The sequence below is a fragment of the Paramisgurnus dabryanus genome, chromosome 16, assembly GCF_030506205.2.
Source record: "Paramisgurnus dabryanus chromosome 16, PD_genome_1.1, whole genome shotgun sequence".
In the NCBI taxonomy this organism is placed as follows: Eukaryota; Metazoa; Chordata; class Actinopteri; order Cypriniformes; family Cobitidae; genus Paramisgurnus; species Paramisgurnus dabryanus.
Genome location: NC_133352.1, coordinates 15,525,278 through 15,540,739, shown reverse-complemented (window position 1 = coordinate 15,540,739; position 15,462 = coordinate 15,525,278). Strand labels below are relative to the sequence as shown.

Sequence of the window (15,462 nt, the reverse complement as noted above, 5' to 3'; positions counted from 1 at the left end):
GTGCTATATAGCCGTTGTTCCCCTTGTGTATGGTGACCCCCACTTGTGCCCTTATGACATAAAAAATAACATTTGAAGTAAACAAAACATATTTAAATACACAATGATAGTGCTGTTGGTTAGTAGCCTTATTTTTCTGAGGTTTAATTACATAAAATTCATAATAAATATTTTACAAAATTGCATTAAACTGAGCTCCCCTTGCACAATCTCAGTGACCTCAGTTTGAGAATCACTGCTGTATAGCACTAAATGTGGTTCCCCTATGATTACAAACCAGTAAACCACTTTTAGTGCTATTTAGCACAATTTTCTATAATGTAGTGTCAAATCATTATGTTGTGTTTCATCTGAAACCCATTGAGTAAATGCAGCCAATTATGTAGACAATTCAGCATCGCTCTATTCTGTCCCAATTCAGCAGTTTAGAGATATTGGAATACCCTCAGAGACTAAAAGGAATAAATTGTGGCCCAAATGAACTCAATTCTGCACAGACACTGCGCAATTAAACAAACAAATTAGCCATATGCACTCCTTAAACTTTAAATGCAAGCATGTAAACTGTACCCAGTAAACCATTAACAAAGTTTAAACATATTTGTTTACCCAGCATAACACTGTGATCTTGAATAACTGGCCAATACAAATTTTTTAGGAAATAACATGAGGGTATAGTAAGGAGCGTATCCAGTGCCTGATCATAGCAGAGAGTGTTTTGACACTTAAAATGAGAATGATTTAAGGCCTTTGCTGTAAGTAATGCTCAGTCAGGGCTTCTGCTGACCCACTAACACTTCTTCTTGCTGATACGCATCTCCTAAAGCACAACCTTTCCAAATTTGTTACAGAAGAATGACATGTAATAAAAATGCAATAAATTGGATAATTTTCGGGGAACCCAACACAGACGTTCCAGTCACTTTAAAAATTACATTAAAGCTGAGTAATTTCTGTTCCTGTTGGAATTGTGAAAATAAAATATTACAGAACATCACTCCTGATTTTTTTGCTTGTGCCAGCATTTGACCTGTTGGACTGTTCAAACAAACAATACCTGTTGCCAAATTGCAGATGTCTTCCTATCATTGTCTCAGTAAATGCACACTAAATGGGGAAAGGAGAAAATGCTTCAGCACTACACATTTACCTTTAAAGAAGTGCGCTTTTAAAGTGCCTTACAAGGCACCGTAATGTTATGCCTAATCATTTAAAACCACTTTAACTAAGTGGGTATTTAATCATTGCAATGCTTATTAAATGTAAACATAATAGGAATTTATGAATACATTTACTTAATTTAAATGCTTGTTGAATGTCATGGGATACATCCATACTGCCTAAAATCAACCACATAAAGGCTTATTAGTACTGTAGATAATTACTTAGTACTCAGCTTTTATCTGTGCCATGCTCAGGTGCATTAAAGGGATAGTTCACCCAAAAATGAAAATTCTGTCATCATTTACTCACCTTCATGTTGTTACAAACCTGTACACATTTCTTTGTTTTGCTGAACACAAAGGAAGATATTTTAGGCAGCGTTTGTAACCAAACCGTTTTTGAGCACCACAGACTTCCATAGTATTATTGAAGTCAATGGTGCTCCTGTTTCGTGCTTGATTACAAATACTGTATCTTCTTTTGTGCTCAGCAAAACGCAAACATTTATAGCGGTTTGCAACAACCTGAGGGTGAGTGAATGACAGAATTTTTATTTTTGGGTGAACTTTTCCTTTAAGGCCCAGAATGTGAACCGAAGGGGCAGAGGTCATGTTGCCCTTTCATTGTGCAAAGATTATCTCTCTTTGGCAGAAGTAAACATGCTGTGGTGAACACATGGTTAGAATGGCAGACCTTATGGCTAGAGGCATTATATAAACAGGAACCTTCTAGGTCAAAGAGAGACACAATTTATTCTCAACTCCGCAGCATTGCACAAGCATGTTTGTAGCTGGTTAGAACAGGCAATCTGGTTAATATGAGTTGCTTTTACTGCATTGCGGATTGCCATATTATGCCAGGTTAGGACATGGTGGTTAGGACAGAGTTTTATTGAAGGCTTTTCATGCACCTTTAACTTTCTAATAATAAGTGAATCACCTCGGGTAGCTCATTGTGTTTATTTTACAACTTTGAATTTTTGCTACCTCAATAGTTTGTAGCTGTATAGCTGAAAATTAAAGGTGAATAAAATGAATTTCCAATGTTGTTTATTGTTATAGGCTTTATAGACATATAGTTTAGGACGCAGGTGCGTTGTAATGATTACGCGCCTGAACAAAGTAAACTTCCCGTCTATATTTATTTATCAGTCTGGCTATTGGCTAAACTGATCTCTAAATCAAATTCCTTGTTGAAAAGGAAATGTTTTGGCTTGCGAAAGAGGGGAGATGACGAGCATGGATCACAACTATGTGGAGAGGATTGGCAGCCAGGCAAGAATTCATAGACCTGTAGCTAACATTATATGCATTCATTTTACACAGTAACTTTAGCTCAGTGTAATAGTTTACGCGTTAGATATGATATATGAACGAATTTATTTACGTGTCATTTATTTCTCTTGTTATCAGAAATAAACTACTGGAAAATAACTGTGTTGTTATTGATTCTATGTGGACATCTACCGGATGTCCACAAAAGCTGTTTGTTTATGTTGCTGCTGCTGAAACCATCTGTAGTGAACATTTTCCTCAGGATTTTTCAGCAAATCACCAAATACAGCATAAACATGTGAAAAAAGAAATGCAAAGATTTCCGTGTAATCCGTCTGGGTCTCATTTACTGTTGCGCGATAGTGAGATCGTCCTATCATCAGCCTGTGAGATTGCCGATACGAGGCAATAGTTTACTCATTTATTTATTTGTTCATTATTTACTCATTTATGACAAGTCACTGCTGGACAAAAAACAGAAGCCGAAGGGCAGATGGCAACACTGTCATGACCGCAACATTCTTTAAAATGATGCCATTAATCCGAGTGCGTCATTGATGCCCAGGTGGTCTGCAATTTCCTGCGTGCCAGGGAGCGGGAACAACTCACTTACTAATTTTAAACCCCTGCGTGCATAGCATCCTCTCCAGTGCAAGAAATGTCAGAGCCGGGCGCATTATAAGCTTAAGTGCAAGGAAGAGTTTGAGATGCGTGCATTACAAGTTTAGGTGGGAGAAAAACTTCGAGCCACTCGTATTACAAGCTCAGGTGAGATTAAGAGTCAGAGCTGCGTGCATTACAAGCAAGGAGAAGCCCACAAGCTCTCTCATGCAAGGAATAGCATGCAGTGTGTGTTGGTGTCAAGGGCAGGTTATGCAGGAATGTTAATGTAAAACTAGGATGATAATAATAATAGCATAACAATCATTTAAAATTATAATGGGCAAACATGCCCACTATCATCATGAATGCTAGCTAGCCTATCAGCCTATCGTATAGTAACTATATAGTCTGTCGGCACAACCCTAGTCTGGTTATTGAAGTGTAAGGTGAAAATAACGTGATTGTCAAGTATGGTAATTCATTATTGAAAGGTGACCTCTGAATTTAACCCATCAAGTCTTTTTGAATGCTTTGGGTTAAAGTTGAAGGTCTTGAGTTAACTTGACTGACAGATCTGGCAGTTCGACAAAACCGTTCTGTTTTATGAATCTTACAGATGTCTAATATGTTGACATTTTGTCAGTCAGGGGCATTGAGTGGTCATCTCCCTTTAGGTTTTTCAAGGTTGCTGTCTTTCACTTGCATATTAAAGATTCAAGAAAAATACATCACAAAACAAACTGAATAGCTGAATACAGGGTTCCCACGGGTACTGGAAATCCTTGAAAGTTTTTGAATCTGGGGGAAAAAATTCAAGGCCCTGGGTAGTTTTTGAAAATATACGTACATAGATACAGGTCATTGAAAGTGCTTGAATCTATTTTATGCAAGAAGTTTTCTGGGAAAAAAATCCATATTATTCCCTGTGTAGTGTAGGATAATATCATAAAAATTCAAGACTTTTTAAACACACGTGCTAAAGTGTTCGCTTTAAATGCTTATATCTTCTGTATGCAAATGTTGATTCATACCAAAATGCTGTTTTTGCATAGTTGTTTGTAGTTTGACACATGAAAACATCTCGGTTACATATGCAACTGTTGTTCCATGAGAAGGGAACGAGACGCTGCGTCTCCCTTGCCATACTTCCTGCATGCCTGTAACGCTGTCTATGGCAATATTTCAGATAGCGAAATACTTCCTGCGCCCTGTTTTTGTCGTTAAGCCTCACCATTAATTGAATTTGATATACACATTCAGACGCACTTACCACTGGAGGTGTTCCCAAAGTGTCACCACAGTGACGCAGCATGAGTTCCCTCAAAAGGGAACTGTAACAATGTATCTTTAAAGGTAACACGATGTAGCCTTGCTCTCACTTGAAATGTGTCCCCACATTTAGTCCTTGAATTTGAGGGTATTGGACCTGGAAAGCCCTTGAAAGGTCCATGAATTCGAAGTTAGCTAAGGTGTGGGAACCCTGTGAATAGCTAAAACAAATAAAGAGTATTTGTTATCCTGTGTTACAGGTACTACGCCATATGTTGCCAGCCGCTGGTCTACAGGAATAAAATGACACCGATGAGAGTGGCTCTAATGATCGGAGGATGCTGGATAATCCCAGGCGTTATCTCCTTCTTACCCATAATGCAAGGCTGGAACAGTATTGGAATACATGATTTGGTAAGTAACATCTATCAGACTGTTCGTGTTAAAAAGGTTTTTGACTTGAATTCCTGGAACAGCGATGTTGCTTCGACTCTCACTCATCTTGTATGCAATCACGCAAGGATGGATTATTAAAGTGCTCTATAAAAAGTGCAGAGCGTGAGTATAATCCCAGCAATCTTGTGACGCATGTGTTTTTGCATCACAAAAATCTAATCTTTCTCTCAACCATTTCATTTTCCCATCCTCTCCTCCACTCTGTGTGCAGCTTGAAAAAGCAATTATGTATCCATACACAGAACCCAAGCCACTGTCTGTACGTGTATCAAAAAATGAAATGGCAGTATGCAAGGGTTCTCATAAAGTTCTCCTTTGTAGAAAATTAAATGCCAAAGTCTCAGGTAGGAAACTTAATCCATTCCTTTCCAGTAAACAAATATGACCCAGGGTGAAGATTGATGTAGGATAATTAAAGTCATGCTGAAAAAAAGGAATTGTTATTCAAATGTAACCTGGAAAGGGTTTCTCTGTACTTTTGACATGCATGTAAATGCAATATTTCAGTAATATTTTCTTAGACTTTGGCTGTTTTTTTTTGTTAGGCAATATAGTATTAGAGTTTTGTAATTCATGCATGCATGCATTAACTCTTTCGCCGCCAGCGTTTTAAAAAAAAGTTGCCAGCCAGTGCCAGCGTTTTCATGATTTTCACAAAAGTTTAATGGCTTCCAGAAAATGTTCTTCAAATGAAAGAACAGACCCTCTTTCAAACAAAAAAAATTCATTCAAATTCGTTTCATCCTACCTTCAGTAGTTCTTTTGTAATCAACTCTTGAATATGGGTAGGTTTCTGCAATAACACCACATTTTGAGCAAAAAGCAGAGATAATTACATTTTTTACTTCCGGGTTTAAAAAGTTGCGGAAGGGCGCCACCTCGTGGATAATAGCGGTATTGCGGAAAGCCGGAAATACTCGTCATTGGCAGGGAAGCGTCAATGGCGGCGAAAGAGTTAAAAGTATGTATTATTTTTTTTGCATTTTGCATAGCATGTGCCAAAGTCTATCTTATTAAAAATTTTATTCACTTTATTTTAATTCACTACATTTTTGGCGAGGCTACACAGAACTACGGCATAGACCCTAGGTGGGACTATCCAAGCAATCCAAGATAAATATGTCCATCATCTTTCATACCAAGCGTGCTGCACAAGCCCTGAAAAGTGAAGCCTAAACGTTTCGATCTCCCCCAGTGACTGGTTCCAGTATAGGTCAAAAACCCCGCATCCCCCATGTTATTCAATGGGACTTGAGACCAACTAAACAATTTATTTACACCTCTATTATCTTTTTTCTGAAGCTGGTTTCTTTCATTTACTGTAGTTTTTATCATGCTTATGTAAATACCAGTGTTTGTTTTTAAGATAAGTTTTTAGTTAGTTATTTAATGCTAAAAAACAGTGGTGTCACGTCATGATTGACAGCTGTGATATGCCCATTCTGCGAGGGCGGGGCCTTGATTTTGCGGCTTTACTTCCTGTTCATTACTGCGCAGGACTGGTTGCGAAAATGCTACTACGCAGACTTAAGACCCAAGTTGTCAGCGCCGTATCGGGACACTGGCGGCTTCACGAATGGAAGAGAGCGAATGGGCGTCGTCCATTTTTTTTTTTTTTTTTCGGTTTTGTTTCATACAAACACATTTTAGATTTATTTTAGTAAATGTCCTTGCTTTTCTAAGATTGTAATAGGAGAAAACAGGGATCAGGGAACAACTTCTGACTTTGAAGCCTAAATAAGTGCATCCATCCTTCAAAGAAGTAATCCACACGGCTCAAACGGGTTAATAAACGGGTCTTCTGCAGGTAATCTATGCGATATTGTAAGTAAAATATCCATTTATAAAAGTTTACTGGTTACTCTGGATTACCCTCAGAAGAACTTTATTAACCCATTTGGAAAAGCAAGAACATTTACTAAAATACTCCAAATGTATTCGTCTGAAAGATGATGGACATATGTATCTTGGATTCCTTGAGGTTGAGTAAATCATATATACAGTAGGGTCATTTTGATATTGGGTTGGAGTATTGCTTTAATAAATGTGTTAAGCACTGTTCCTGTTTCCTGAAGTAAGAAAAACTTTTTGAAAGTGTTTTCATAAGCTAAATGTGTCACATCTCTCCACAGATAGAGAAACGGAGGATCCTTGGCAACTCCACGGTTTGTGTTTTTATGGTGAACAAGCCATATGCTCTGACCTGCTCAGTTGTGGCCTTCTATTTTCCACTGATCCTGATGGTTCTGGCCTACCAGCGCATCTACGTCACAGCGCGGGCACATGCCCGTCAGATCAACCTGCTCCAGAGGGCCGGGAACGCGACTTCGGACAGCGCGGACCACCAACGGAACCATCGCATGCGCATCGAGACCAAGGCGGCCAAGACTCTGTGCATAATTATGGGCTGCTTCTGCCTGTGCTGGGCCCCTTTTTTCATCACAAATGTGGTGGACCCCTTCATAGACTACAGTGTTCCTGAGCAGCTGTGGGCAGCCTGCCTCTGGCTGGGCTACATCAACTCCATGCTCAACCCCATCCTCTACGCCTTCCTCAACAAGTCCTTCCGTCGTGCCTTCCTCATCATTCTCTGCTGCGGACAAAAGCGTTACCGCCGACCTTCCATCCTGGGGCCTGGAACGCCCTGCGCGGCCACGCAGATTAATGGCTCTACACATGTCCTGAAGTAAGTGAGATTTATGTTTTGCATTTCTGGTTTGAAGAATTATGCTTTTCCTCTTAAACAAGGATGGATTATGGTGCAGAGAAGCACTGACCTCAATTGAGGCTGTCTTTTGAAGCAACTATGAGATGGAGATACATACATACGTATAATATACATTTGGTGGGCTTACATGTCTCTATACGTTGGTAGTCAGCTGAAAATATATTGGATATAAACAGATTATAAACAGAATATATGGATTATATAAATACGGGAAAATGAAACTGAAGTCCCGCCTTATAGTTAAAAACACAATAATCAATCAATAAAGACAATGAAGCACAGCTGAAACAATTAAAGCTTAAGAAACAAACGTTATGATACAGTTGATGTCATGTTTAATTGTTGGTCAGAAATATGTTGTTTAATTGGGATTTTAGCATGCAATTTTAGAGATATATGTATTTTCCCAAATAAGTAGATAGGACTTTATTCTTGCATGACTGAAAGAACTGCCTGGAAGTGTTGTAGTGTTGCAACTTCCCTAAAGAGACTTTGTCAGATCGTGGCATCAGGGCATTGACCCCTGATACCCCCAATAGCTTCAATCATAATTCATTTATTGTTGTATGCTGATGCTTCTTTCAGTTTGAGATGGGGTTTTTTGTGCAACATTCGTGAAGTACCAGGCAGCAAAGAATAAGTCAATTTTTTGCCGTGTCCACAAATACATTTTGACTCCTGACAGGTGTTATTTTCTTTCTTGGTACTACTTCATGTGACCTTTCTAGATTGTTCACCTGTTGACCTAACAGCATTTACTCAGAAAAGAGCACACGGGGAACATCTATATGTTGGAACTTCAAAATGATATCTGAAGTTAAACCGCAGTGTGTCTGCTTGAAGTATTATAACATGTTAAAATATTAAGATGTCTTTACTGCTTTACTATTCTCAGAAAGGGTTGTTGTTTATTACAGTTGGTTCAACTTAAAAAGTAAGTTACCTGGTTGTCTTAAAGGGGACATATCACAAAAATCTTACTTTTTCCATGTTTAAGTGCTATAATTGGGTCCCCAGTGTTCTATCAATCTTGAAAAATGTAAAAAGATCAATCCAGTAACTTAGTTTTGGTAAACCATTCTCTGCAAGCATGTTAAGAAATCTACCCAGTCTCACGTAGATGCGTATAAATACCACGAAGTGTAAAAATCATGCTATACATACGCCAAATTTCACTTTGGCGTGCATATGATACGCCAATCCTTCCCATTGACTTAAACGCTGCATCTTTTTTGTCATTTATTTATTGATTTCTCCATTTTTGTCTGTTTTTTAAACCATTTTCGCTTGGGTTTAGGGTTAGATTTCAGATTTGCTTAAGGCTTCTCCATGTTTTTGTCTATATTTAAGCCATGGTCATTGGAGTTGGGGTTAGAATTGGATTTTAGGTTGGGATTTCATTTTTATATAACAAAAAGTTGTTCTTACCCTAAAACCAATCGAAAATTGTAAAAAAGCAAAACAAATTGAGAAACCAATTAATAAAATGACAAAAAAAGATGCTCTGTTTAAGTGAATGGGAAGGACTGGTGTATCATATGCATGCCAAAGTGGAATTTGGTGTATGTTTTGCACGATTTTTACACTTGCTATTTATACGCAACTCTGTGAGACTGGGTTCGAAAAAAAAGGTAATTGAAATTTGGCTCCTCTTGTGATGTCAGAAGGGGATAATACCGCCCCTTAATCTGCACTATCCAACCACGACACTGTCTTTTAGTGCAGAGATCATTTGCATTTTAAAGGACACACCCAAAAACATCACTTTTTGATCACACCTACAAAGTGGCAATTTTAACATGTTTAATAAATTATCTATATGGTACTTTGAGCTAAAACTTCACGTGAAAACTCTGGGGACACCAAAGATTTATTGGACATCTTAAAAAAGTCTTGTGAAATATCCCCTTTAAAATTTTGAGTTAATTCAACTTAAAAAAAACTGAATTATCTCAAAAATAAATTTCAGATAATATTTTTAAGTTGAATTAACTCATAATTTAAAGGCAACCAGGTGACTTACTTTTTAAATTGTACCAACTTTTGTGGATTAAAAAAAATACTGATTGAATCTACTGTTGCTTTGGATAAATGCATAAATGCGTAAAATGTAAAGAAAGATCACTACAAATTTAAAAATGAGTGAATGGCTGTTTAAATGATTTCATAGTAATGTAGGTTACAGTGTCAGAGGAGGACACAATCCCAGATGATCCTCAGCTTACACAACATGGTGGTAAATATTGTTCAGTGTTGCTCATCTGCTATGATGGAGGAGAAAAGATAGAGAGATGATCTTGGCTGTGAGGGGTCTATGGAGGGGAACTCCCTCGGGCCTTAACCACAGTGTTGCATGTTGTTTTTGATACAAGATTAAAGATTTAAGCCAGCTGGTCTATTTGAAGTCAGATGCCTCAAAGGAAATCTAGAATGAAGGGATGTGTCTGTTGCTATTAATGTAACAAGACATAAAAATGTACCATATGCTGAGTGAATGAGGTATATGAAAGATATTAATATGTTGTAATGTACTGTGCCACTGAAGGACATTAATAGTGGCAGACATATATAAATATTTCATTTTTCTCCTGTGAGTACAGTGAATTTCTTTATGGCAGATCTTATGTTTTTAAAGTTTTCAAGAAAGAACATTACATTGTACAATAGTCGTTCTTTTTTATTAAGCTTTGCATTTACAGTAGAATCACAGTGTTTCACAAACGCTCAAATGCCCAAATACACTGAGGCAAGAAGACATGCTTTTCTATTTTGTCTATTGTCAGATGTTTATTGGACCTCTAGGAGGAACTTTTATTATGATTTGTCGCAGTATAACGCTTGAGCCTGTCTACACTGCAAAAAAGTACACAAATTGGCCAAAGCTTACTTGGGAAGTATTGTACCCTTTAAATGGGTCCTATTATGTATAATTTAGGTACAGACATGTATACATTTTGTACTAATATGAACTCTTTAGGTGCAAAGGTGTAGTTTTGAAAGAGGACCGCCCCAGTGACAGCTAGGGACCATTTTTTATGACAGTGTAAGCCATAATTTAAGGTACTGAGGAAAGCAAAAGTGAACTGTTTTCAATAATGAATGAATCTCAATAATTTATATTTAAAGGGGGTTTTTTTTTTACATAAGAGTGCTTTTATGCATGGTTTGTTGTAGTGATGGGGACAAGACCGCCTATGCCGAGTCAGAGTCAAGACCAAGTCTTAAAGGGTCGAGACCGAGTCTGTTGGTTTTCAAATAGAGTCGAGTCCGAGTCTTTGAGGAAGCAAGTCCGAGTCGAGACCGAGTCCTTTTAGGAGTCGAGACCGAGTCAAGACCAAGACCATAAAACATGTCAGTTTTCATATTCATGATTTAATATCACCCCAGTTAATAATCAACAGTTAGGCCTACAGACTAAGCTAGTCTTAACATGGACTATAGGGGTGTGACGAGACCCTTAATCCACGAGACGAGACGAGACACGAGATTGGGTTCACGAGAACGAGACGAGACGATATTTTTACACTTTTTAAGAAACCCTCGATGATAAAATAAATGAATAAGAAACTGAAATCATGTTATTTTTAAATGTTTTAACTAATCAAGGACTGCCCCTAACAATTATTTTACTAACTGATAATGAAGTAATTTGTTATTTTTGGGTAATAAAAATAGACCCAAGTGAGCAGTAGCCTTTAAAATTACATAATAACGAAGATGCAATAATAATTGGTTCAAATAAAGTATTAAAGCCAAGTTACATTAAACAACATTACATTAACAAACACATTACATTTGTGGTCTATAAATAAATAGCATTATGTATATATTATAACAAATGCCTGCAGGGGGCGATAGTAGACTCGTCTCGGATGCTATCTTCACTTTCACTTTCACTTTAGACGGGAAAAAAACGCTTATTTTTTAGCCAAACAATGTTTAAATCCATTTGAATATTTAATATACGTCCATTTCTTTACAATAGAAATGAACATGCAGACATTAAATCATGTAAACTCTGTGATGGTTTAATCTGCTGAGACTTCACATCTGACACTGATCTACAGACAAACACAACACGTCTCAGACTTCATACGAGCTCCCAAACGAACATTATTGGAAACCCAAACAAAAAAGCAAATGCAGTAAAAGACAGAATATAATGCATGCACTGTAAGAGGCTAATTATACCAACCACGCTTTAAACGCTTGGAAACGCAAGGCGCGACGCACTGCCTTTTAAAAAAAAAAGAGCAGTGCGTGTCGACGCGGCTTTTAATATTGCTAGGCAACCACCTAGTCAGCTGTCTTGTCAATCAAATATTGAAGCGTGCGCTCTTTTGCTGTTGACTGTCATATTAGCAGAAACTTTAAAAAGAGGATGCTTGATCTGACCTTGTTTGAGGGTGAGAGGTGCACAAACACGCAGGAGAGAGTGAGCGAGTAGAGTCCGGTTCTTCAAAGCAACTGTTAACTTCCCTCACCACAACGTAAGGCCCGCATCTCCCCTCATTCGAGTGGACAATGGAAAGACGCGAATGACGTCGGGCGCTTCTCCGCTCTCAGCGTTCCTTCAAAGGCGCGTGCTGCGGCCACCGGCAAAAACCGCAAGGCGCTCAGCGCGCATAAACAGCGCGCAAACGCTCCATGCCCATAGAATATCATTTAAAAAAGGCGCCTGCAACTGCCTCCTCCGGAGGTCGCATATGCAGGCTGCATACGTCATTAAGGTTTATTTCAGATCATTAACTGAGCATTACATTCGCAAGTCGTGAGCATATTACAACAATTTGCGATTAACTAAATTATTAGTAAACTTTATAATTGTTAGTCTCTAAAAAGACAGTCTTTATGAAGTAAATGCAGTTTAAAAATGCGACCTCCGAAGGATGCAGCCTTTTTTTTGAGAAACGGCCAGAATTTCACCTACACAAGAAATCTCGCGAGACACACTTAATCTCGTCGCACGAGATCTCGTCACATCCCTAATGGACTATGCTTTTACATTACACTATTCTTTATATTTTCTTTATATTCTTTATATTTTATATTTACACTATTCTTATCATTAAAAAAATCCACACCACATGCATCATCTTCTGCCTATTTTACTAGAGATAAATAAACGGCTCTGATGGCAGTATCTTTGCATTGCACCATAGGATGTAATTTTCAAATAATGCCCGTCAACAATACATTTTATTATTGTTGTTATGTGTTGTGTGTATTTTAATATAAACATAAACAATGCGCTGGTCTCCAGGACTCGGTCTGAAATTGCGAGTCCTTCTCCTCCAACTGTGATCCGATACCGAGTCAAGTCTTTGAAGGAACGAGTCAGAGAAAGCAGAAATCGTTCTCTAGACCGGACTCGAGTACTACATCACTAGTTTATTGTGATATTTAGTGATGGTCCTGCTGTGAAGGGCATAGGAACTTTAAAAGAGGCCAAATAAAACTAATCTGATGTCAGCAGCTCTTGTCCACACACAGCATATAAGATCGGTGTCTCTCTTTACTGCTTGTGATTTAATCTGCTGCACACTATTCATGTTTACTATTTAGTGCACCACTAAGACAAGGATACAATTTTGCAGTAGCATTGAAGCATTGTCAGTCCCGCAAACATAGAGGTTAGATTAAAAGCTGAGCCATTTCGTATTAGCAGGACTCAAAGTTTGATTTGAAGCTGTTGTGGTTTTGCCTCTTGCTTGTCGTGCTGACAGTTTCTTGTGCTCGTGGTAATAATGAACAGAGTGAAAATTCGTGTGCTGTTTCTTCTCATCCTAATCATATGTTGTGAGTCTTGTCTTTTAAAACACTTTCTCCAAAGAGATCTGTGGATTGTGTTTCCATGGCAACACCAATGGGTTAACTCGATTTAGACAGTGGCTTTATGTTTTGCCAACTCCCAATAAAGGCATGAAGAGGAGTCATAATGCATTTGTTAATCCGTCAATTAGTTTTGCATTTAGTCAACTGGAATTTCTTTTGAAACAAAACAGAATGTAGACAGTCAAACACATGTCTGATCCGTGTAAGCGAAGAATGAACAAGAAATTGTATTCTTTTAAAAGCAAATGAGGTCTTTTTTGTGGCCATTTGTGAGATTATGTTCAGCTACTACATTGTTATTACTGTAATGCAAAATAAGAATCACTACAATACGTTTGGAAAGTGCAATAGTAAGTAAACATTATGGTTGTTTTTCAGCCTGTCAGTTTGTCCATCTCAGTTTAATATGGTCAGAATAATGTTTTGACAGTCTCCAGTGTTACCTTCAAGTCTCTCCAAGTGCACTCAAATCAAATGATTCATAAGAATGAGACACGTTGCAATGTCAACAGTGTGGGCAGCAATTATGGAGTGTCTTATCACTGTCACTTTTATGTCATAACATACATGGCCATGTTGACTGTATTTTTACCCTTGTCGGTTTGATTGTGCATTCTCAACCTGAATAGTATTTACTTTTCACTACAAAGAACCTTTTGTGAAACAGAAAGATTCTTCAGATGTTAAAGGCTCTTTATGAAACCGTCGAGCCAAAAATGGTTCTTTTATGGAATCTTGAAGAAACTTTATTTTTAAGAGTGTTTTGAGACCACATAGTCAGCTGCATATGACAATTCTCCTTTAAACCGCTCACATTATTAGACATTTTGGTTGAAGAATTAATTATAGGTGATGAATATGCTTGTGAATAGTATTTTTGAAATGCCATTGGTAACCAAACAATTTGTTTTAACATAATGCTGCATCCATGCTGATATGCTTCAGCATGAAATCAGACAAATTTTGTATCTGTTATTTAGGAAAAAAGTGAGAGCCAGCCAAATACATTAGAGAAAGGTTTCCTGCTAAGTGCATCACAGGCTAGCAAACCATTTTGATGTCTCTATTAAAGTACATTGAATGAACACAAATTTTGGGGAATTAAATAATAGTGACATCGAATTGCATGCTTAATAAATCCTTCAAGTGAAATGATTTATGAGGCATGCAATGGATGTTTCAGCTGCATCAGCTTCATCTGTAGCAAAATAAAAACATTTTTATTTTTGCAAATTGCTGATTGATTACAACAACTACAGTAATAAATCAACTCATCAGAATGCACAGCCACTATTAACTAATATAGAAATAAAATAAAATGTAAAAATAAAATTTGCATAACATGTTAAGGCAAGGGAAGACATGTTTATTTAAATAAATGGTTTACAATTAAATAAATTTGGTAATTTTTTATATTATTTGTTAACATTACACTCTTAGAAAGGATGTGTTGATTTTTTACACATGTTTTTGTGTTAAGCTTTTAACACATTATGTGTAATTTTAACACATTATGTGTCATTGTGTGTTGATTTTGTGTTAAAAAAACACAAATTCTGTTAAAAGTTAAACAAAATGTGTTGTTTAAATAATAACACAAAGATGTGTGGATTCTGGGACAACGCATTAAGTATAGTCCCAGAATGAACACCAATGTGTTGTTTTTAACACATCTTTTCTAAGAGTGTACATGCAGTAGATGCATTAACTAACAAGAACAAACATTGAACAATATAGTTTTTCAACATTTATTATTTCTTTTTAATGTAAGTTAATGTCAGTACGGTTATTTGTGTAAGTTCATGGTGAATTAACTAATGTGAACTAACAGATACAATGCTTGATTTTTATTAGTAAATGCTGAAATTAACATGAATAATTGTTAACAAATACAACCTTATTGTAAAGTGTTAAAAAAAATGTAAGAGAAAAATACAGTAAAAAAAATAGTATATATTTAAAATCACAATAAAAGATCACAATAAAAAACAAAAATAAATTTATACAAATAACAATTAAAAGTAATACATTTAATTTCATATAAAAAATACAATATCAGAGATGCTGGACACCCTGAATCCCAAACCTAAAGGTGTTTCAGACTCTTCCAAGACCACGAAAGTTGTCGTCTAC

At 37.0% G+C, this 15,462-nt stretch overlaps 1 protein-coding gene across 3 annotated transcripts in view; it reads left to right on the top strand.

Annotated features, from left to right (window-relative positions):
- Positions 1-15,462, top strand: part of htr4 (5-hydroxytryptamine receptor 4) — a 106,874-nt gene that overhangs the window by 64,898 nt on the left and 26,514 nt on the right. For all 3 annotated transcript variants that reach the window (XM_065271518.2, XM_065271519.2, XM_073812192.1), the window contains 2 exons: positions 4,571-4,724; positions 6,899-7,452. In XM_065271518.2, coding sequence (XP_065127590.1) covers positions 4,571-4,724; positions 6,899-7,452 — 708 coding nt within the window. The remainder of the gene's footprint in view (positions 1-4,570; positions 4,725-6,898; positions 7,453-15,462) is intronic.